Raw genomic sequence first — 23,322 nt, forward strand, 5'->3', positions numbered from 1 at the left:
GGAACACTTTCACACTGTTGGTGGGACTGTAAACTAGTTCAACCATTGTGGAAGTCAGTGTGGCGATTCCTCAGGGATCTAGAACTAGAAATACCATTTGACCCAGCCATCCCATTACTGGGTATATACCCAAAGGATTATAAATCATGCTGCTATAAAGATACATGCACATGTATGTTTATTGCGGCACTATTCACAATAGCAAAGACTTGGAACCAACCCAAATGTCCAACAATGATAGACTGGATTAAGAAAATGTGGCACATATACACCATGGAATTCTATGCAGCCATAAAAAAGGATGAGTTCATGTCCTTTGTAGGGTCATGGATGAAGCCGGAAACCATCATTCTCAGCAAACTATCGCAAGGACAAAAAACCAAACACCGCATGTTCTCACTCATAGGTGGGAATTGAGCAATGAGAAAACATGGACACAGGAAGGGGAACGTCACACACCAGTGACTGTTGTGGGGTGGGGGGAGTGGGGAGGGATAGCATTAGGAGATATACCTAATGTTAAATGACGAGTTAATGGGTGCAGCACACCAACATGGCACATGTATACATATGTAACAAACCTGCACATTGTGCACATGTACCGTAAAACTTAAAGTATAATAATAATAAAACTAAATAAATAAATAAATCTACGGGTGGATTTTTCAGATGCACTGGCAGAGCAAATATCGGTTTTATATAAAAAGTCAGCATAGCCAATTGGAGAAATTTGAGGGAATGCTTCTAACTACTTCATTACATCCTAATCACAGAAGCAGAAAGGACAATGGATAAAGACAAAAGCAAATGTACATTATCACATTTTGGCCCTATACAACTATTAGGACAAGAGAGGAAGGAGAAAAGCAGGCCCACGTCAGTTTAAAAATGCCGTGTAAGTCAGGTACCTTGAAAACAATCATAGGCAGGGGGAGCGGGGAGGGATAGCATGAGGAGATATACCTAATGTAAATGACGGGTTAATGGGTGCAGCACACCAACATGGCACATGTATACATATGTAACAAAACTGCACATTGTGCACATGTAGTCTAGAACTTAAAGTATAATAATAAATATAATAATAATAATAAAGAGAGAAAGAAAACAATCATAGGCTTTGTTCCAGCAAGGCTGAAACCGCCTTTGCAAAAATTATAACTAAGGAAATTATGACAGTAAAAGAGATCAGACCTAACTGACTCGACTCTATCTTGCTTCTAACCTTTAAGCTGGCCTTGTTCATTCCTGGGCATAGGCCAAACTAACCTTGGGAAGGAATTTAGTTTATAGTTCAACTTTGAAACAAAATTAATAATAGCCCTTTCCCAAAGGGGAAAGCAAAACAAATCACCCCTTCTTGCCTGGGGACCAGTCTGAGTCTGTCTTTGTAGGACTAACAAACTAGCTACAAGATTAGAAATTATGGTTTGGAGCCATGCAGCCTCTGGCTTGCAAGTATCTGAACCTCCCCAAATTGCTCCTGTGAATAACATTACTATTGCAAAATCTAACATCAGTGATTGACATATTTTGCAGACACTGTATTCCAGGTCTGGTAATCTGGCTCAACCAGATTGAGGCTGGTAACCTGGCTCAACCAGTTCTGCAATTTCACCCAAGAACAGAAGACAGCAAGAGAAACTCACTTTGACCCCCTGTGATTCCATCTCCAACCCGACCAATCAGCACACCCCACTTCCCAAGCCTCTCCCCACCAAATTATCCTTAAAAACTCTGATCCCGGGGAAGGCTTGGAAAGACAGATTTGAGTAATAATAAAACTCCAGTGTCCCACACAGCTTCTCTGCATGAATTACCCTTTCTCCATTGCAATTCCCTTGTCTAGGCAGCGGGCAGGGTTTCTAGCAGGCTGACAAGGAAAAAAAACACAAACAAAAATTTGCCTTACAACCAATAGTGCGGAGGTCGGGATGGGGGCAGAAGGGTGAGAACTAACAAATTAGCTCGGATTTTGGTCTCTCCTGGCCTCTTTCCATCTGGGAATTGGGGGAACCTTCTGGTAACAGCCGGGGATTGTGCTTTTGTGGTGACTAGGGGCATAGCGGGGAGGAAAAGAGTCAAACTCTGTAAAATATTTGAAAAGATTTATTCTGAGACAAATATAAGTGACTATGGCCTGTGACACAGCCCTCAGGATATCCTGAGAACATGTGCCCAAGGTGGTTGGGGTGCAGCTTGATTTTACACATTTTAGAAGACATGAGACATCATTTAAATACATTTAAGATACACATTGATTCGGTCCAGAAAGGCAGGACAACTGGAAGGGGGGGTGCTTTCAATTTATAGGTAGATTTAAAAATTTTCTGATTGGCAACTGGTTATTATCAATAAAATGCGATGTCTGGGTTATAGTAAGAGGTTGCAGACACCAAAGTTTCATCATCCTGATGGTGCCTCCAGGTAGATGGCTTCAGAGAGAATACATTAGAATGTTTCTTATCATATTTAAGGTCTGTGTTTATGTTAATGTTGGAGGGTACAATGAGGTAGGTCCGATCCCCCCACTTTCTGCCATATCCTGAACCAGTCTTTCAGGTTAAATTTTAGAGTGTCCTGGCAGAGGAGGATGTCCATTCAGATGGTTGGGGGGGCCTTAGAATTTTATTTTGGGTTTACAGTAGTTTAGTCTTTTATGAGCATGAAAGCCTGGGGTATGGCTGGCTGGTTACTGTTGGTTGGAACTCCACAGTTGATTTCTAGCCAGTAGAGGCAGCTTAGGTTTGGGATGACTCTGCCTAAGCCATTTCCTGTGGAATTGTACCCCCTCGTGGTAGGCACTGAAGGGTCTGAAGAGCCACCTTATTGAGTGGTTGGTCCACTTTTAACTTTTCCTGGTCCTTAGAGCTCCTAGATGTGTGTGTAAGCCTAAGGCCATAGGGATTCCCTTTATAGGGTAGTAAATGGGAGGTGAGGGTAATTACACCAATGTGTATGGTTCTCATAATGAAAACTGTGTCACAGTCCAAGTCTTTAATGGCTTGGTTCCAGAATGCGACGTTTGGGAGAAAACATCTTGGTGGACAGTTTGTATAAATTGGCAGTCATAACTTTTATGGAATTTTGATAGATATTGAGAATACTGTACATTGTTTGGAAAGGAAATTCAGTGGAAAATGGAGAATCGGATAAGTATGGAGCGGGTCCTTTCTAAACAACCTTTGTTAAACTGTAAAGGACTATGCAATGATCTCTCTTATTTACCTTTTTAGATCTATTTTCTTTTTTGTCCTTACAAAAACTGTATCTGACTAGAATTATTCTGTGTGATTGGTACAGGGATATTTCTACTATTATTAATCTTTATAACCTTCACACTGTTAGAGACATGCTTTTGCATGAATTAAAAATTTTATTTAAAAACATTACATCTCTTATACAAGTGTACATATGTAAAAGAGAGAACAAATTTTCGTTCCATTGCAATTTCTCTGAGGAAATTAAAAGCCTGTCTTCAAAACAAGAGGCTGAAACAGAAATCATTCTAAAAGTTAATGTCCTAATGACCAGCAAAGAGGGCAACTTCAGTTAGGTAGAGAAAAACTTGTGAGTGGCTATGGAAACTGAGAGAAACTTTCAACTTAGTAGGGAAGAAAAACATATCATGGAAGAAGTGAGCATATTGTTGCTAAAATAGTTTTACCTGCCACTGAAATTTATGCTCTAAAGGGAAAAGAAGACTTTATCATCTTTTTTGAGGAAAGCTGCTACTTATATATTTAGTTCTTTTGAGGATAGCAATGGCCCGTGACTGTTTCACTGGGGAGAGTTTGAAATAGTCTTTAAACTCAAATAAATGGACCAAATTAAATTTGTCAGTATAGATTTAGTAAAATAAGATTGCTAGCCAATAATTGCAGAAAGAAAAAGTATCATATTTGTTCACAAAGTCCAATATTTTGTTCATTTAAAACAGCTTTGAGTGGAGCTGTTACCTGTTTATGTAATTTTTCTTGTTGAAATGAACAAAATAAAATTCCCTAAAAACTGTAATAAAATCAGAGAATTGTACACCTCCTTACCAGAGACTGTAAAGCATCTATCAAATATGGTGAAACTGGGACCAGGTCAAAGGAGGATGTTGAGCATATCTTCTGTAATCTCAAACTGAGTCTAGAACTCCAAAGGACCTACCCAATATTTTACCTGGAAAGATAAGAAATAAATATTTGAATTAACGTGTCACTATTGAAATTCATGCACAAGTACACAATAAATGTGTATGACAATGTTCTTGGTGGCATTGTTCATAATAACCAAATTTTGGAAACTGTCCCAATATATATCAACAATGATTTGCTAAATAAATTATGCTTTATTCACACAATGGAATACTATACAAAGAAGTAACTCTGCATATAAGAACCTACAAACATGTTCATGTTCTATTAAGTGGAAAAATTTATAGAGGAGGATATATACTATGGTTCTATTTCTACAACTTCGTATATGTGCACATAGATGGATTTAATGTACAGGTGTATATATGCGTTTTCTGCCTCTCTGGTCCTCTCTGTGTCTCTACACACATGTGTACATGCATGCATAAAAATACACAGAAAGGAACTTCTATGGTTTGAATATTCCCTCCAAAACTTATGTTGAAACTTTATCTCCAATGTGGCAGTATTCAGAGGTATGGCCTTTAACAGGTGATTGGAACATGAGGGTTCTGCCCTTGTGAATGGATTAATCCACTGACAGATTATCATGGAAGTAGAACTGGTGGTTTTATAAGAAGGAAAGAGAGACCTAAGCTACCATGTTAGCATACTTAGTCCCCTTGCCATGTGATACCCTGTGCTACCTCAGGACTGCAGAGAGTTTCTACCATCAAGAAGGCCCTCACCAGATGTGGCCCCTCAATCTTGAACTTCCCAGCCTCCAGAACTGTAAGAAATAAATTTTATTTTTTAAATAAATTTTCAGGTATTTTGTTATAAGCAACAGAAAATAGGCTAAGACAGGTGCCATGAGTGAGAGTGAACCTCCAGAGTTTATGATCATTTGATACCTAGGAGCTGTGTTGGACTTGACATAGCCAAACCTTGATCAGACTGTTGATGGCCTACATGTGATGTAGGAAATATATTGGACATTGTGTGATTGTCTTTAATCAAACCATAAAGCTAGACCACACTGCTTTAGGCCTAGACAGAATTTCCTCCAAAGGGAATATGTTGCCACTGTCAGATTCAATGTATGAACAGGAAATGAAGACCTAGGAGGCAGGCCTTACCTTGACTATGAATGAAGAAAAAGTACTCCTTTCAGTATCTGGGGCTGGTGAAAAATTTGGCCTTGAACTCCACCTTGTGGACAGATGCGGAGATGCTATAAACACTTCCAGTGGTTGGAAGGTGAGCTGTCTGAAGCCAAGTGAAGGCAGAAAAGGAAGACAGACAGGAGAGTCAACTTGGTAGGAGACTCTGGGATGGGTCTGTGCCTGAATAGTTGTAATTATATTCAGTGTAGCATTTTCCTTCTTACATTCCAAAACTTTCAGTAAAATCTTGTAAACGCTTACCTTATGCCCACTCTTAGGATTAAATAGAAAAGAGGCCATCCTGTTGGTTTCACAGCAGTCACCCATGAAGAACAGCTGTTCCTAGGAGAGATGATTGCCCAGGGTTTAGCACCACCAGAAGCAGGAACATGCTACCGTCACAAGACTGGAGCAGAAGATCCTGAGAGGCTTGCTCATGAGCACATGTGGGGATAATAATATTAAGGATAAATAATCTGAAAGCTCTGTAAATGGTGAAACCCTTTTAATTAACAGTATTTACCTAAGGATAGGACTCAGTGAGGTAAATATGATCTTATGTGGAGTCTTGCAATAAGTTTGTCTCCCAGCCTCCAGCCACTCCAGCCCTAATATACATATACCCTTTATACTTCTGGACCTTTTAAAGCATGCATCTGATCCTACTGTCACTGCTCAAAATCATCAGTACTTTCCCTTCTGCCTGCAGAACAGATTCCAAATTCCTTAAATCTTCATTGAAAGGCCATTGTAGATTACAGTGTTAGATTAAACTCAACATATATTTCCAACCTCAGCAATTTCTATACATCTTTTCACTATCTTTAGGTATATGAGAGTCCTAGCTGTTCTACAAAACCTGATAGTGTAATCTGGCAAACATAGTAATTTTGGCTTTTATCCAGCTTAGCCCTGCTGTTTTTTTTTCAAGAGGTCTGAGTCTGCATTGGTTACCAAGAGTTTCTTAGTCAAGCCCTACCTATATGGCAGTCAGTAGGAATTTCTGCCAGAGTATGGTGAACCAATCATTGAGATTCTCCAGTCCATCATGGATTATTCAGTGAGAGAGTAAAAGTGGATGAAGCGTCACCAGTTTGCCACCATCTTAACCCAGAAACAAAAACACAGTAAAAAGGAAAGTACACTAAAAGAACCAACCAGCAAACAAAACAACCAGTATTCCAAGTGAGATTTATTTTGTTATGTTCTATTTTTTTGTTAGTGGCCTTTTAAGCTGCAAAATATAACGAATATGAATTAAACTGTAAACACATAATTGACTCATTTATCTATTTTTCTCAGAGACAAAGGCACAGTGCTAGTTTTTTGGTGAAAACATTCTAAACCATGTTAAAACATGTCCAGTTTGTAACCGGCCTTTAGAATTTGTATAGGGCTGATTTTCTGCCTAGAAACTGATGCTATTATGTCTCTTCCAGCTTTATTAAAAAGGATTTTTTCCTGTATGTTTATATCAGATCTAAAGCCCTCACAAAACATGAAGATATAATTAAATGTAATCATTTTTGCTGATTCTCTGGACTTGGTCCTAAGGTAGATAAAATTAAGACCTCATTCATAGGACAAGTTGGTCATTTATCCAGTGTCTACCTATGACCATTGTTGTCCATATGCTGACTTAACATTGCCCTTTCACGATTCATGACACAGCACTGTCAACAACTTCACACGTGTTTTCACACTCTCTTTCTGCTTGGATCCTCACTAAATCTTGTGACGTACTCAGAGCAGATTCTGGTTCCACCTGACACACCAATGTAACTATTCTGAAGAGAAGTTTGGTATTCTCTAGCAAAATTGAAGATGTGCCCACCCTATGACCCAGCAATTCTACGCATATGCACAACAGAAACTCATGTGCAAAAGGAGAAATGTGTAAGGATATTTTAGAACAAGAACTAAAAACAAACAAACAAACAAACAAACAAAAAATCCCAAACTGACAATTACCTAAATATTCATTCTTTGGGAATATATACATTGTGGTATAGCCTCAAAATGGCACTTTATATATCCATATGAAAAGGTCACAAAAATAGAGTGAAAAAAGCAGGACACAAAAATACTGGCATAGTACACTATATGGGTAAAAATTTAAAACATGAAAACAATATATATTTTGGGGATACATATATAGTGAAAAAATAAACTAGTAGGAAGGACATATCACCTACAGTTCAGTGACAAAGGAAAAAAATGGGGTTGGAATAAAATAAGAACTAAAAATGTATCTCTCTTTTTTAATTTCCTTCATTAAAAAAAAAAGGGACAAAAGAAGAAGGGGCAGCAGCAGTAGCAGCGTGGCTTGGGAGTCAGACATACTGATTTAAGATGTGACTCCTATAGGACTTTACTGTTACTTTAAACCCTTTCCACTCTCTGGACCTGTTTCATACTCTGTACAAATGAGGAGGGAGACTAGACAATCTCAAGGCCCTCACAGCTCTTAAATTCTATTTTTCTGTCCTTACCACCAGTCCTTGTCTGTATATGCTTACACTCTTAATTTCCATATACCCAGTTAACAATCTTCTGTACATCTAAGTAACAAATTGGCATTTCCTTTCGTGGTACAGAACATTACCGGCATTAAAAAGAAAAAAAATAAAAAGAAACATATTAGTTAAAATCTTTTTTTTTTTTTTTTTTTGGTAAGTGCCAGAAAATGAAAGCAATGTATTGACTAATAATACTGGGACAAACAGAGGGAAGAAGAGGCCTAAAACCTCTCTAAATCCACAGATTCAGGACTGGCACAATGGCTCATGCCTATAATCCCAGCACTTTGGGAGGCCGAGGCAGGCAGATCACCTGAGGTCAGGAGTTTGAGACCAGCCTGGCCAACACGGTGAAACCCTGTCTCTACTAAAAATACAAAAATTATCCAGGCATGTTGGTGGCTGGCGCCTGTAGTCACAGATACTTGGGAGGCTGAGACAGAATTGCTTGAACCCAGGAGATGGAGGTTGCAGTGAGTCAAGATCACACCACTGAACTCCAGTCTGGGAGACAGAGTGATACTCCATCTCAAAAAAAAAAAAAAAAAAAAAAAGAAAAAGAAAAATTCCGCAGATTCAAATGTTATAATCATGATAAAGTTTTTGTTTGTTTGTTTCATTTTGTGATTTGGTTTTCCCCCTGTGGGTACCTTTATTCTCATGCATATCTTCTCTATATACTTTCAAAGGTGGCCAACTAAAGGTCCAGGTTTATGACATTTTTGATGTAAACTTTAAACTACCAATGGATAAAAAGTTCCTCAACTTCAAATCCCAAAAACTACAGCTTTAAACTCTTATAATTCCTATCATGGCATAGATGAGCACTGCAGACATTAAACTGGTTTCTGGATTTTATACTTATTTCCTATCTGCATTTTCCTGCAAGAGTAATATTCACTCACGGATTTATGGTAACATTTTTTTCAACTTAAATATCCCATTACACTTCACAAGCGTATCTTTGCTCATTATATGACTAGAGCATCACAAAAAGCCTGTGAGGTGCATGGCTTATTGGTACCATACCCCACCCTCAATTCCCTGTGCCTTTCATTTTGTTTCAGGAATTAATGGGTCCAAAAGGAAGAGGAGTTGACTGACTTCCTCATGTCTCACAGGCAATAGATGGTAGAAGTGGAGCAAGAAGGTTCTCCAGTATCTGCTGCTTCCCCGAGTTTGTTCACAATGTACAGCTCAGTGATGGGTGAAAAAACATCTTTGTTGTCCTGAGGCTGGCCAGAGATAGACACTTGACTCCATGGTTACTTGGAGAGGTACTACATCCTCTCAGGGTAAATGGGCTCACCCTGGACAGCATCACGGACCACCCAGGATCATGATGGAATTCTCAGGGCCAGAAGCAACATATGGAGAAACCCCTTATCCTGAATGCCTCCAGGTCAGGCTTGAGTTATAACTCCTGCCCAGATTCAGGGGAGCTGGAGCAGGAAGTTTAGGGTCTGGTGTTAGGAGCCCAAGGTTGGAGTTCCAGCCCCACTGCTGATTGGCTGTGGGACCTGGGAGACCTGCCACTTCCCTTCTCAGTTTCTTCTTGTGAGAAAAGGGAGGGAAATATCTGACTTCACAGAAGCACTGGAAGTTATCATCTGAAAGAATGGCCGTAAGATTGTTACTGTCACCTCAGTTCTTTTCTCCTCCAGTGCTTCTGTGGACTCTCGTGGCAAATCCCTTCTACTCGTCTTGAGAAGAAAATACCCAGGGCCAGCATCGCTTCTCTCAGCCAGTCACTTAGTCAAAAAATACTTTCTGATGCCCCAGAAAGAACCTTTTCTGTGCTGGGCAATGTCTAGAATATGAAGAGGAATTCAACCACACAGCTGTTGCCTCTGAAGAGATCACAGAGAAGCTGTCATTCTGGGGGAACAGGAGGTAGCAGTAAATACTATAACAAAGGGATAAAGGATATAAGAGTACAAAAGAGCGATCAACTGACCAAGCTGTGGAGTTAATTAAAGACTTCAGATATGAAATGTTTAAGTAAATCCTGTTTCCACCCAGGTAATACAGTGAGAGGAAGCACATTCCAGGCAGGAGAAACAAGTGCAAAAACCAAGAGACTTGAAACAACTTGGACTGTTGAAGGAAATGGCCTGAAACATAAGGACCAGGGAGTAGTAGTAAACAGTGCAGTAGTAAATAGTTAAGCTACAAAGGTAGAAAGGAGCCAGATCATGAAGGGCCTTGAATGCTGGGCTGAAAAGGTGGTCTTCATTCCAGGCAAATTATGTAATGCTGTCATGCAGTTTAGTGGCCCCATTTGTCATGCAAAATAACAAACTGCATTTCCATTCTGTGAAACTATCCACTTTAAAAGGCATCATCAATTTCAGACAATACTGATATGTTAATATTTATTCCAAAACCTGCCTTTCCTTGTGCAGGGTGATAGTTTTCAACAGTCACTCTTGAGACATCTGTTCTTTACGTGCCCCGCAGCTAGTGGTACTCATGTGTGCAGGGTACTCACATTTTAGTGAATGAGGGGAAAAAGGAGAGTGAGAGACAAGGAATAAGAGGTGAGGATTAGAAAACTTTGGGATTTTCTACCCTATCCCCAGCCATCCCACTACTCTTCAGTTCTTTTCTCTCTTCCCATGCAGAATGGAATCTCTTAAGAAACAGTCACAATCTCACACAGGGTAACTGATAGCATTCCAAATGTCTGAGGTTTTGGAAAGAAGTGGGCCAAGCACCATTTGAATTACTGTGTGGGTGAATCTGATAGTGTGTGTGCAGTGATTTGTGTACTTCAGTGTTTAAGCAAGGGAGGCCCTAAAGCCAACGAATATCTACAGTTATCAACAAATATTCAGCAAATAATAAATCAACAGATATCCATGGGAATCAAGAGTTTCAATAGACCTGAGTAGTGGGATGAGCAAAGGCTCTGCAAGGTCAGTACTATGCTAGGGTGGGGCTTGACTACTGGGGACCCCGCTGAGGCCATCTGCACTAGAAATATTTTGTGTTCCATAACTAAATGCTGGTAAGAAGAGGCAGATCACTGAATGATAGCATCTGGGTAGTGCTTGGCTACGTATGTATAATACAGAGGACTGATATCATAGAGCCGTAGGTTAACTAGGTCTCTCCTTGCGTTGGCCTTGACTTCCTTCTTTTATTTTAGTTTTTTAGAGATGGAGGTCTCACTATGTTGCCCAGATGGGACTTGAACTCCTGCACTCAGGGATCCTCTCACTTCAGCCATCCCAGCAGCTGGAACTACAGGCACATACCAGCACGGCCCTCTAATTTCCTTCTTTAATTAGTCAACTGAGCTTTGAGTTAGGCTTTCAGAGCCCACCTCCCCTCTCTCTTGTTCACGAAGACACTGTTTTTTGACACTTGTTCCATCCATTCCATTTGCTTTCTGCCGTGTTATAGGGTTGGAAGAGGATATTAAAAAAATAACCTCTTACCTTCTAGGTGTTTGCTGTTGGTCTGCTGGTCTCATTCATAACATTGGGGTGGGGTGAAGGAAACCATATTGTCCCTCAAAATCTTTCCAGCTTTAGAGATGTCTGAGGAAGAAGTGAGTTGCTGGTGCTTACACCGGTGGACACATTACTTTGATACAATGAAAAGAAAGTCATGTATGGGTTCTTGGTGGTGGGCAGGTTTATTCAAAGGAGCTGAAAAGCAAAAAAAAAAAAAGTACAGTGGAGGAGCTGACGTTTGAGATTAAGTGAAAAAAAATTGTCACAAAGAGATTTATGGGAAGGAGGAAGACCAAAAAGGACTTCCAAGACATCACACTTCGTTTACCTCCTACCTCACTGGTGGTGACTTCTCAGTCTCTTGTTTGTGTCTCCTCTTCTCTCTGATCTCTTTAAGACCCAGGTCTCTGTCCACGGTCATCTGTTGTTCTCTATGTACACCCATTCCCTAGGGTGATCTCATACAGTCCCATGGTTTTAAGTATTATTTACATGGAGAAATTTCCAACTTATGTATCCAGCTTAGTCAGACCTCTCCCATGAACTGCACACTCATATATCCAATAACTGCTCAACAGCCCCCACTTAGGTGTCCTAAAAACACCTTCAAACTCAACTTGTCCAAAACTGATTTCCTAGCCTCTCCTCTTCCTAGCACCCATCCAAACCATAGCCTTCTTCATCTCTATCAGTGGCAACTCCATCTTCCCAGTTGTTTTTTGGAGCCATCCATGACTCCTCTCTTTCCTTACATTTCACTTCTAATTTGTGAGAAAGTTCTACTTACTCTTCCTTCAAAATATACCCCAAATTTAAATACCTCTCACCACCTCCATTGTTACCTCTCAGATATCATAATCTCACACATGGGATACTGCAATACTCTAACTAGTTTCCCTGCTTCCTCACTTTCTCCTTTATAGCCCGTCCTTAAAACAGCAGAGAGATTTTTTTAGAAACATAAGTGAGGTCAATTCTCTGCTGAAAATCCACAGTGGGTTTGTGGACATGGGATGCAACACCCAGGTTATGCTTCAGTGATAGACTTACTATGCTGCTTCAGCTCTCACCCCCATTAGAGATTGCCTCAGCTGCTGAAAGCAACTTTGTCCAATGCTACACCCCTTCCTGGGGCAGCCCATATCCAAAGACGGATTAGTGTAGGGGTTGAAAGGCCTGTAAATATTACCCCAACTCTGAAGGGCCATTCTAGTTCCACAGCTTCCTGTGGGTGTGGTTGACACTGTAACTGAGTCTTTTTAAAGCTTCATTTTCTTTGTGCTCCTGCTGCTTTCCCATTTCTTCCCCAGGTATTGACCCCAAGGGCACTGCTTAATAAATTTTCTACAAGATTAACTTTGTTTCTGGGTCTGTTTCCTGGGAAAACCCAACTTGTGACAGGCTCCCCATTTCATGCAGAGTAAATACCAAGTCTTTACAATGCCTTATATTATTTAGACCCTTATTTCCTCTCTGACTTCTCTTATGTCTTTCTCCTTCACCTATGTAGCTCTAGCTAAATAAGCCTCCCTGTTAGTCTTTGAACATGCCAAAAACACACTTATCTCTTAGGCCCTTTCCTCTAGCAGTTCCTTTTGCCTAGAATGCTCTTTCCCTAGATATATGCTTGGCTAACTCACTTCCTTCATTTATTTGCTCAAATATTACCTTCTCCATGAAGTCCACCCCAATCTCCCTATTTACCATGGTGACCTACCACTTCCCTTCCCTCTTACCTTGTTCTAATTTTCTTTTTTATAACAGTTATCAATTTTTGACATCCCACATAATTTACTTATTATTATTATTTTTTTTAATTGTTAGCCTCCCCTTGCTTGAATGTAAGCTCCATGAGAACAGGCATCACTGAATGCTTTGTTCATGATATATCCCAAATGCCTAAAGTGCCTGGAACAAAGTAGGCACTGAATAAATTTGTTGAACAAATGAATGAATTAAGTAGATTTAACAGTAGGAACGAAGTGTGTGTAAAAGAGGGTGATAGAGAGGGAAGAATATGAATGAGTCATGGAGAAAATCACAGCTGTGAATCACCTGGACTTCCCCCTTGGTGCTACTGTTTCTTTCCCATTTCTTTATGCAAATATTAGGAAAAAATAATAATTAGAGTATTACTTGGCATCAAGAGAGCTAGTTTCAGTCCAGCACTCTTACCAGCTGTGTGACCTTGGTTTCCTTTTTCTCTTTAAGCTTTATCTCCTTATCTGAAAAATGGAGGTAGTAACACTCAGCTTCCAGTATCCTGTGCAGATTAAGATGTGCCCAACACATACTAGGTGTCCAACAAATGTTTACTGACATCCCGACATCCTCCAAGGGCAAATGATTTAAACTAATAATACAAATGTCTTGTAGTATGTGCTTGAAAATGTAACCAGAAAAATAGGTATACACATTCATTACATTACATGTGAGCTTCAACTTTATGTTATGCACCTGTTTCATAGATTTGAGGTAGAGGAAGAAATCTGCCCCATTTCCATTTAATCAGTGACCTCTTAGCCACTTTACTTGCTTTCTAGGATAACAATAGAAAAACATATTTAAGGCCGGGCATGGTGGGACATGCCTGTAATCCCAGCACTTTGGGAGGCCGAGGCAGGCGGATCACCTGAGGTCAGGAGTTCGAGACCAGCCTGACCAACATGGTGAAACCATGTCTTTACTAAAAATACAAAATTAACCAGGCATGGTGTTGCATGCCTTTAATCCCAGCTACTTGGGAGGCTGAGGCAGGAGAATTGCTTGAACCCAGGAGGTGGAGGTTGCGGTGAGCCAAGATTGGGCCATTGCATTCCAGCCTGGGCAACAAGAGCAAAACTCTGTCTCAAAAAACAAACAAACAAACAAACAAACAAAAACATATTTAAAAACTCCAAAAACATACCAGAAAACAACAGAGGTATAGTGTTAGCTGTGCAGAACAGTAGAGAAGAATCACAGGCCCTAGGTTTCAATGTTAAACACATTACTGAATTAATAGCTATGGATAAATGACATCAGGTATTCCAGCCTTTCAACTTGTTTTTTTCTCTCTAGAACACTCCTTCCTCAAATCATAGCATGGGCTGGCTTCTTTAGTTATTTGATAATATCCACTCAGGCCTTCCTCTGAAAACCTTTTGCTGAAGTAGTTCCCTTATTTCAGTTCATCTCTATCCATTGCTCTGCTTTTTTGTTCTTCATACAACTTATCACTCTCTGAAATTATACACGTTATTTAGGTTATTTGTCTACATCTTTGTTGCTTTTCTCCCCTCTATGAAAATGTAAGCTCCCTGACAGAATGGACAGTATCTATCTCATTAATCACTATTGGGCAAATCCATCAAAAAGTAGCTGAATGAATGAATGAATGATTGCATTCAGGATAATAACCCTGCTCTCTTAACTGTCCAGTAATGTTATAAAGATTAACGAGCTCTCTGGGAAAACAAACTCAGTTCTTAGCAGAGATTAAAAGAGCTATGTACATCTAAAGAATTATTTAAATAATTTCTTTCACATTTCAGTAATAGAATTTCTAGACCTATATTCACTAGTTACATGTCACTGGAGCATTGCTAAATATAAAGGTTAACCAACAGGACATGCGGTTTACCCTCTTGAGAACTAAAGGGAATTCACTTTTATTAAGCATCTGTGCTGCACTATGTTACATGCTAAGGATATAGTTTCTCATATACCTCTAAACAGAACTGAGTAAAGAGTGTTTCTCTATCAAGAAGGGGAATAGATTCACAAAGATTAAGTAACTTGCTAGTACAGAGCTAGTAAAACCTGGAATTAATGTCCAATCAGCTGACTTTATTGTTTTTTTCACTTATTCCACCCTTTCTTGGGAAGCATGTGGCCCTCAGATCTGTGCTTCTTAGGCCAAGATCAAGCATAACCTCTCCATTGTTGAAATGGGCCTACTTGAAAACAGTGAAAGAAGAAAATAAAACTTTGCTTGTTTACTCACTGATTTCGTGAAATCCCAGTGGAAAGAGACGTGGGTAATTTGGAACTTTGTATGATTTGAAAAGCCAAGTTTTTTTTGCCCCAAATTAAGCTTAGTGAGAACAAGGGCAAGCAGATGGAAGACTTATTAGGAAATAAGATTGGGGCAAGAAAAACCTAATTTCCTAGATCAGTGTTTCCTAATCATTACTGATGATAAAGACTCACCTGAGGTATCTTGTATAGCTGCCCCAGGTCCCTTCCCAAGAGATTTTGATTCATTACATCTAAGATGGGGCTCAGCAATTTATATTTAACAATCACTCCAGGTAAATCTTATCAGGTAAGTATAGGAAATAATAACTCTGACCTCACTCAATTGCCACCTATAAATCAGTGATTTTCAATGTGGGGTCCCAGCAGCATCAGTCTCATGTGGGAACTTGTTATAAATATAAGCCTGTGGACCCCACCTTAGACTTGCTCAATCAGAATCTCTGTAAGAGTGCCCCAGAAATCTGTATTTTAACAAGTTCTCAAGGTGATTCTGGTGTGTACTAAAGTTTGAGAGCTACTGTACTAAATAATCTCTAATTATAGCCAATAATTTAAAAACCTCCAATTGTTCAACCCCCAGGTGCAAGAAGTGGCGTAGAATGTCCAGTTCAACCCCCAAAAAGGGCATCCACCCAAGATATGCCTCCAAGAGAGAACGTCTCAGAAAACACAAAGAGGTATTTGACCAAAGGAGTCACTCAACTGCCAGGATAGGTAGTCCTTGTCTAACAGGTTATGATATACGCTTTGGACCAGAAACTACTATGTATTGTTTCCTATTTCCTCCCTTTTTCAAATGGTAGTTTTGATTGTATTTCTCTGGTTATCTCCCCACTAGTGTATATTGGGTATGTTGAGAAGAGTAGTTTATAATTTAAGTATAGGTGACCAGACTGCAAGGAAGATGGATCTAAAGATGGCTGCATATCAACTAGGGATCTTGAACTTAACGCTAAATGCAGTAACTAGATAAGACTTCAGGTTTTTCTCCTTTGGGGACATGAATTTATCACACCTACGTGTGGGCATTTTCTGAAAGAGGATGTGTAGGAAGAAATGTGTCCATGGATACTAGGTATTCAAATGAAGAAACTATACTAGATATTTGTGATTGGTGAATATCATTCATTATTCATTTACCCAAAGCCCTTGATTCTACTGGAAATCCATCTGGTTTCAGAGAGATATACCCTAGTGCAGGGGTCCCCAACCCCTGGGCCACTGACAAATACTGGTCCATGGCCTGCTAGGAACCAGGCTGCACAGCAGGAGGTGAGTGGCAGGTGGGTAAGCAAGCGAAGCTTCATCTGTGTTTATAGCTGCTCCCCATCACTTGCATTACCACCTGAGTTCTGCCTCCTGTCAGATCAGCAGTGGCATTAGATGCTCATAGGAGCATGAACCCTATTGTGAACTGTGCATGCAAGGGATCTAGGTTGCATGTTCCTTATGAGAATCTAATGCCTGATGATCTGTTGCTGTCTCCCACCACCCCCATTTGGGACAGTCTAGTTGCAGGAAAACAAGCTCAGGGCTCCTACTGATTCTACATTATGGTGAGTTACATAATTATTTCATTATATATTAGAACATAATAATAGAAATAAATTGCACAATAAATGTAAGGCATTTGAATCATCCCCAAACCACCCCCCTCCCCTCACCCACCCTGTCCGTGGAAAAATTGTTTTCCATGAAACCAGTTCCTGGTGCCAAAACAACTGGGGACCACTGCCCTAGAGGTTAGGGATGGAACACCTGACCTTGCTAAGTCAATCAGTGTATTTCATCCCTGAGATTTTAGTGATTGGTCAAAGTATCTGACCTAAGCCAGCTGAGAATACATCATAGAACACAGGTTATCTATCTTTCTCTAGATTGGACTGCTGTAGCCTGGTATTGCTGGTCCAATTTTGCTACCATAAGGAAAAACAGCCTGAGAATGAAACTGACACACAGAGGGAAAATCCTAAAGAATCATAAACACTGAGCCTGAGCCCCAATTCAAACTATGCCTGAAGCCCATCTGAGCTCTAGATTTTTTTAAAATTTATATTGATCAACGTTTGGTAACAGTTTAAGCCTGTTTGAAATGGGTTTCCTGTTACATGCAGGCAAGTTCTGTTAGAAAAGGCAAATCAAAGCTATAAATATGAATTTGCATATTGCAGTAGATGTGAGTGCAAGTTTAAACAGAAAAAAATAATTGTTCATTTCATTTCTGGATTATTAATTATATAGTACCTTAACTTTCCCCACAGCTTCAATATATAATTGGTTTTCCTTTTAACTTCCCTCGGTAAAAATATACTGGCCTCTCTTGAGAAGTTCCTCTCACAGAATACGTTATGTTCACATATATTTCACATTCTACTATTGAGAAAAATTGGACTGGCAGAAATTGTGGGTTTGTAGGGTCATGTAAGTTTTCATTAAACTGGGTTAGGGTCTGAAGGTTTGAATTAATTACACCTCCTTCCCTTCCAGATTCTGAACCAATTAAAAAATATACACAGCAATCAAATAGGGATTAAGATATCAGCTTTAATATATTGTTCAGTGAAAAAAGCAAAATTCAGAACAGCATGTATAGTATGCCACCATTTGTGTAAAAAAAAAAAACCTGATACACACATACCCACACACAATATGCTTGTAAATACATGGAATATCTCTGGAATGATACATCAGTAACTGGTAACAGTTGTTACTTTTTGAAAATGGGACCAGGGAACTGAGGCCAGGGGTAAGAAGGAGGAAGAGAGACTTACTTTTTAATAGTATACCCTTTTGTACTGTTTGACTTTTACCATAGGCATGTGTTATTTTTCTAAAAAACAATTTATATATTAAAACTGTAAAAAAGAATCAAAATAGATACCAGCTTTATAGCTGATAGAGCTGGATTGGAGAACATGGCTTGGACCTGAGGCTGAAATGAACTTCTATCATAAGTCTAAGGACTTTGGGATTCCCCCACCCCAAGGAGAGATAGTTGGGTCTACAAAGCAGATGTTTACCCAGCCATGTAGTGAAGGACTGCAGTCTTTCCCACATCTTGCTGTGTGGAACGAACTCAAGATCCAAGAGTGGCCTAAGCTGCCTATCCATTATAACCATTTTCTCAATCTCATCAAGTTGTTCTTCCTCCCAAGCACAAGATTGAATGAGTGTAAGAGAAGATGGGTAGAACTTTCTTCCAAACATTTTTGAGAGATGCAAGTCTTTTCCTTTTCTTGAGTCAGGAGCATGGAGAGAGGAAGAGGGTAGATCCCATCATACCCTTGTACATTTTCATTCTCTTAAGCCACAATGGTTAATGCTCAAGACTCTGGTCAACAAACAGGGCTGTGGCTGTCCCCTTCCAGGGAGACCAGCAGTATCTTAGAAAAGTTCTGCTCCCATCAATGTAAGATTGGTGAGCAGTTGTTTTTGCCCCCAAGAGGCTCTGAAATAAGTCAAAATAGAACAGTAATTAAATTAACTCTAAGGCTACATTACACCCTAGACTGAAAATTTGATCACAATTGCAGCCCTAATTTACAATTATGTCCAGCCATATTTCCTGACATAGCTGACAACAATTATACAATGACTCCCAAAGATAGCATTAAAATACTCCAAATAATACAATATCAACAACATAATAAAAATGCCTTAGTTTGAACTATATGACCTCACCCCCACCCCATCAACTATTAAACTCCAAGGGAAAAAGGACTGCCCAAAATTAAATTTCTAATTCAAAGTCCAAAATAATTAAAGTCCAAAATTCTGCCTTTCCCAATTTCTCGTTTTTCTCATTTCAGCCATATAGATCTCACAAAGATGTCTGCCCAGATATGGGGTTCCTTCAGCAGCTGCAGCCTTGGCTGTCTTCCTCTTGACTGGGTGTAGTTCCTTCAGGACCTCAGGAGTTGAATTAATCTAACCCCACAATTGCATGTCATACATATTAAAGAGTCCAAAGGGTCAAGAAGACATAAGATTATCACAATATCAACCTCACATCAAAAAAATTAGAAAGCACACTAGTCCCCAGCCACTAGAACAGTTTTTTTAAGCAAATATATGACCCCAGGACTTAGAACATAGGGCAATACAGACCCACATTGCTGTTGTCAGTCAAACATCATAGTAGAGACTTAGCGGCATCAAAAAGCAAAAGTAGACAGATAAAACATAGGAGAAAAGAGAACATCTTCTTTGTTTCATCCTCAGCAGGATGCCAATCTGTGCCGGTAGTCTGGACTCCATGACCTGTGAACTTAAACTAATTTGGAAGATATCTTGCAGTACAGTCCCAATATGATTGTACTGCCTTGAGTCCCAGCCCCAAATGTGCAGAACTCCATGGCCTTATTAGGCTGTTACTGCTAATGGAGCTTCTGTGAGAACCTCAATGAGAAAGCTTTGGTTTTGGCCAGGTGCTTCTCTCAAAAACCATGCTTGTACTTCAACTTTTCTTTCCTAGGCTTTGGTTAACCTCCACCAATGGCTCTTTAATAATGGAAAGCTCAAAGGCCCTCCCATTGTTTACTTTTCTGCCACAGTAGAACTCACCCTTATCTGCATATGAGTTTCTTAGGGCCAGCAAAGAAACAGGATAGTTAAAAATCAAAACACTAACAAAAATCTATTAGATTTCTATCTACCAATGCCAGCACTTAAAACATCATTAAGCCTACAGATTACCTACCACTGACTGTGTTCCAAGTCCTGCTGGGATACCATAATAGATGAGCCCACCAGTCCCTGCAAGGAAGTATAGCCTGCTTTCAGCCATTCTTGGTTCTCACAAGTGCCTTGCCCACCTCATATGCTTGGACTCTGAATTCAGTCTCCTAAGAATCAAATCTAAAACTTGAGTCTCTCTTAGCACAACAAAGAAATCTGTATCTCAGTTTGATTCTAGGTTTCTCCTCTTTCATTTTGAGGTTCTGGACAGATCTGTCCAAACCCAGCCAAACCCAGCCTTTGCCTTGTGACTGAGGGCTCTAGCTAGAGCCTGGCTTAATGCTCCTCTGGGCCGGCAAAGACCATTTTTGCTAAAGTCTGCCTGCACAGCTTCTATCAGTTAAAACCTACTCCATGTCTGCAGATACCAGCCAGAGCTATTGGAGACAAGAGAGACCCTAATGCCACTGATGACTAAAACCTTTCACTTAAGCTCCACCAGAAATCTTGATCTCTCCACTTGGAGTTTGGTCCCCAAATGCTTGCCTTCTTATCAGTTTTGCAAGGTTTCTCAGCCTATGGTTAGGTACTAAAATGCAAAGTAATTACCTTCTTAATTCTAAAACAGTTGAGCAATAGGTGAAAGAACCGGAAAGAGAGCAAAATTATTAGCCTTACTTTTAGTACAGTTAGAATTGAGAATGCAACTTGAACAAGAGACCAAAATGGGCTTCCCACTCTTTCCCAAGTTAGATTTTTGAAGCCACTTGGGGGAGATTTGAGATTGCAAAGACACTTACCCAGCCAGTCACATGGGATATCTCAGCAAGCTTCACACCTCAATGAGTGTAGAGTCCAAGTGCCAAAAAGAGTGAGGTGAGAGGTGTTCAGCTACCTTTAATCTATTAACACCACCCAAGATAAAAAAAAGTATGAGCCAATGGATGTCAGACTTTACCCTTCTCACTAATCAGTTAAATTGCGGAGAGGAACCAGTGAAAAGGTTGGACAGATGGGCAAAAGGTTTCTTCCAAAAACGTATGAGAGGGCAGAAGTTCCAATTTTTTGCCAAGCAAAACGTGCAAAAAGGGAGAAGATGGTTCTTACAAACTGGAAAGCAATCAAGACTTTCTGTGTCTACAGATTTAGAGTCTCATATATTTGGCAAATTTCAAGATGACCTCTAAGATGTTTTTACCAAATCGTAGACATAGATATGGAAATCATCATCAAATTTGATGAAGTACACAGAGGGTTTTGCTTCTACCTGATGAATGACCATGCCAGTTCTCTTGGAGCCATCGTCTTTGGCGTATTCCACCTGTTTGCCTACCAGGCTGTCTATGACTTCTCCTGGCTCCCTCTCTGCCAGAGGAGAATCATTGGAATCTTGAAGGATGCGGAGGTCACCATCTTTATAATCATCTAAGAGCTGGTACATATATAATACAGGATCTTTCTCATAGGTAATGTAAAACCATGTGTTCATGACAGGTGCCTGAGCTAAGACCATCCCCCTCCATTCATTTTTGGAACCTTCCTCTGTCTCAAAAATATGTTCCACTGCTTTGCCAACCATTATTTCTGCCAAGTGTGTATCACTGATTCTAGATGATGCAACTCTATTAGGAAGGACTTCAAGTGATGACACTCTTTCATCTCTGTGAAGTTCCAATCCATAAACACAGTCAAATCCATCATATTTGATAAGATACAGAGAGGGATTTACAGGTACCTGATCCAGAACGGTTCCTTTCCACTGTGTTAGAGGTTCATCTCCATCTTTCCATCCGTGCTGAATTCTGCAGCCCACGATGTTCCCCCGAGGCTGGGAGGTGGGTCGGCTCCTATGCTTCTTGTGTGCAGCCTTCCTCTTTATCATGGTAACAGACACACTGCCGTGGCCAGCGCCTGTCCTGGACCGCTGCCCTGCAGCTGCCTTTCCAAACGGGGTCTTCATGCCTGCGAGGAGGAGCACAGTTGCCAGGTGGACCGAGAAAGGAAATTAACAAAATCAAAAAAAAACTTTTTCTCCTAATCAGCGCACCCAGTAAACCCACACCTGTTTTTCCCGAAAGCTAGATAGCAAAGCTGGAAATCAAGGCACCCTGGCTGAGTGCCTGCAGTAACCTTCCTCCCCAGCTCAGTCTGGCTAAGATCTGCGGTTAGGTGAAATACGAAGCGTTTCCCCATTCCCCTCGCCCTGCTTCCAACACTACCCGGCCAGGAGGCGCAGATTCCCCACTGTCCCGGATTGCGGGCCTCAAGTGCCCAAATCGGACACCTCGCCGTTGCCTCCGCAGTGAGCCTATGGAGGAGGAAAATCAGCGGGCGAGCAGCCCGGTGCTTGCAAAAGCTGGGAGAGGATGGTCCGTAGGCAAGGAGTGTCTCTAAGACGGCGGCGGGGCAGGCGAAGATGACCGTGGCGGCGTCCCTTGCTCTTGGCTCCTGCGTCCTCCGCCTTCCCGGTGGCGGCGGCGGTGGCGGTGGCCGCAGCCCCTCTCCCACATCGGACTCCCACTAGTCGCTGCTGCGCCGCAGTCTCCTCCCTCTTTTTCTAGCGCAGCTTCCGGTCAGTAGAGAGGCCTCCCCTTCCTGCCAAACACCGCGTGGCGCCCCTCCCCCACCAACCTGTACCACAGCCCTGGGCGTGGAAGGTGCTCCTAGGCTCTCGGTCTCGCAGCTTCCTCCAAATCAGAAGCTGTGGAGCCCACAACCACCTCTCTCTCACTGCATAGGTTTACCTCTTCTGGTTTAGCACGCGCCCCTCCCCTCGCCTAACCTCAACCCTCTGCGCCCCTGCCCCTTCTGCTTTCCACCTTTCAGGAATTAGCCCTTTCCTTTCCCCTCCCTCCACGCGTCCCCCCACCCTCCATTGAAGGGGATTTGTGGTAGGACAAGAGAAATGCGCTACTGCTCAGTGTTCAGGCTGCCATCTTGACCCAATCTACGTAATTTTTACTGATTTGTCATTCCCAGACTTAACTTCTTGAGGATTTCTTTTCTTTTCCCCTGATTGCAAAAGAATTGCATGCACAATATTGACACTGTAAAATTCAGAAAATTGACATGAAGAGAAAATAATTAACTAAGCCGGCCTCCCATTTTCCAGGGCTCACAGTGAAATATTAACACTATTTCCTTTTCCTTTTTTCTAAGCTCTTACAAAGCTTGGATAATTTTGAATATGCACTTTCATGTCCTGCTCATTTCCATGTAGAATAAACATTTGCTCAGTTTTTTAGATATTTTCTGAGAACATGTTTTGTAGTAGCTTCATAAAATTAAGCATTAGGATTTTTCATAATTTTGCCGTTGCCTCCTATCTTCAGACGTTTAATTGTTAAATACCTAT

At 40.7% G+C, this 23,322-nt stretch overlaps 1 protein-coding gene across 9 annotated transcripts; it reads right to left on the reverse strand.

Moving 5' to 3' along the window:
- Positions 1-2,094: 2,094 nt before the first annotated feature.
- SPIN3 (spindlin family member 3) lies at positions 2,095-22,938 on the reverse strand. Of its 9 annotated transcripts, none has more exons than XM_055375526.2 (6): positions 22,187-22,540; positions 20,768-21,929; positions 11,253-11,465; positions 5,552-5,632; positions 5,264-5,389; positions 2,095-4,170 (listed from the first exon to the last, which is right to left on the reverse strand). In XM_055375526.2, the coding sequence occupies exon 2, from the start codon at positions 21,925-21,927 to the stop codon at positions 21,151-21,153; it is 777 nt and encodes a 258-aa protein (XP_055231501.1). In that variant the 5' UTR covers positions 21,928-21,929; positions 22,187-22,540; the 3' UTR covers positions 2,095-4,170; positions 5,264-5,389; positions 5,552-5,632; positions 11,253-11,465; positions 20,768-21,150. The 9 variants fall into 9 exon arrangements, with proteins under 9 accessions (XP_055231501.1, XP_055231499.1, XP_055231502.1 ...); XM_055375524.2 differs by having other exon boundaries at positions 5,264-5,393; XM_055375527.2 differs by lacking the exon at positions 5,264-5,389.
- Between the last annotated feature and the right edge of the window lie 384 nt (positions 22,939-23,322).

This window comes from Gorilla gorilla, chromosome X, assembly GCF_029281585.2.
Source record: "Gorilla gorilla gorilla isolate KB3781 chromosome X, NHGRI_mGorGor1-v2.1_pri, whole genome shotgun sequence".
In the NCBI taxonomy this organism is placed as follows: domain Eukaryota; kingdom Metazoa; phylum Chordata; class Mammalia; order Primates; family Hominidae; genus Gorilla; species Gorilla gorilla.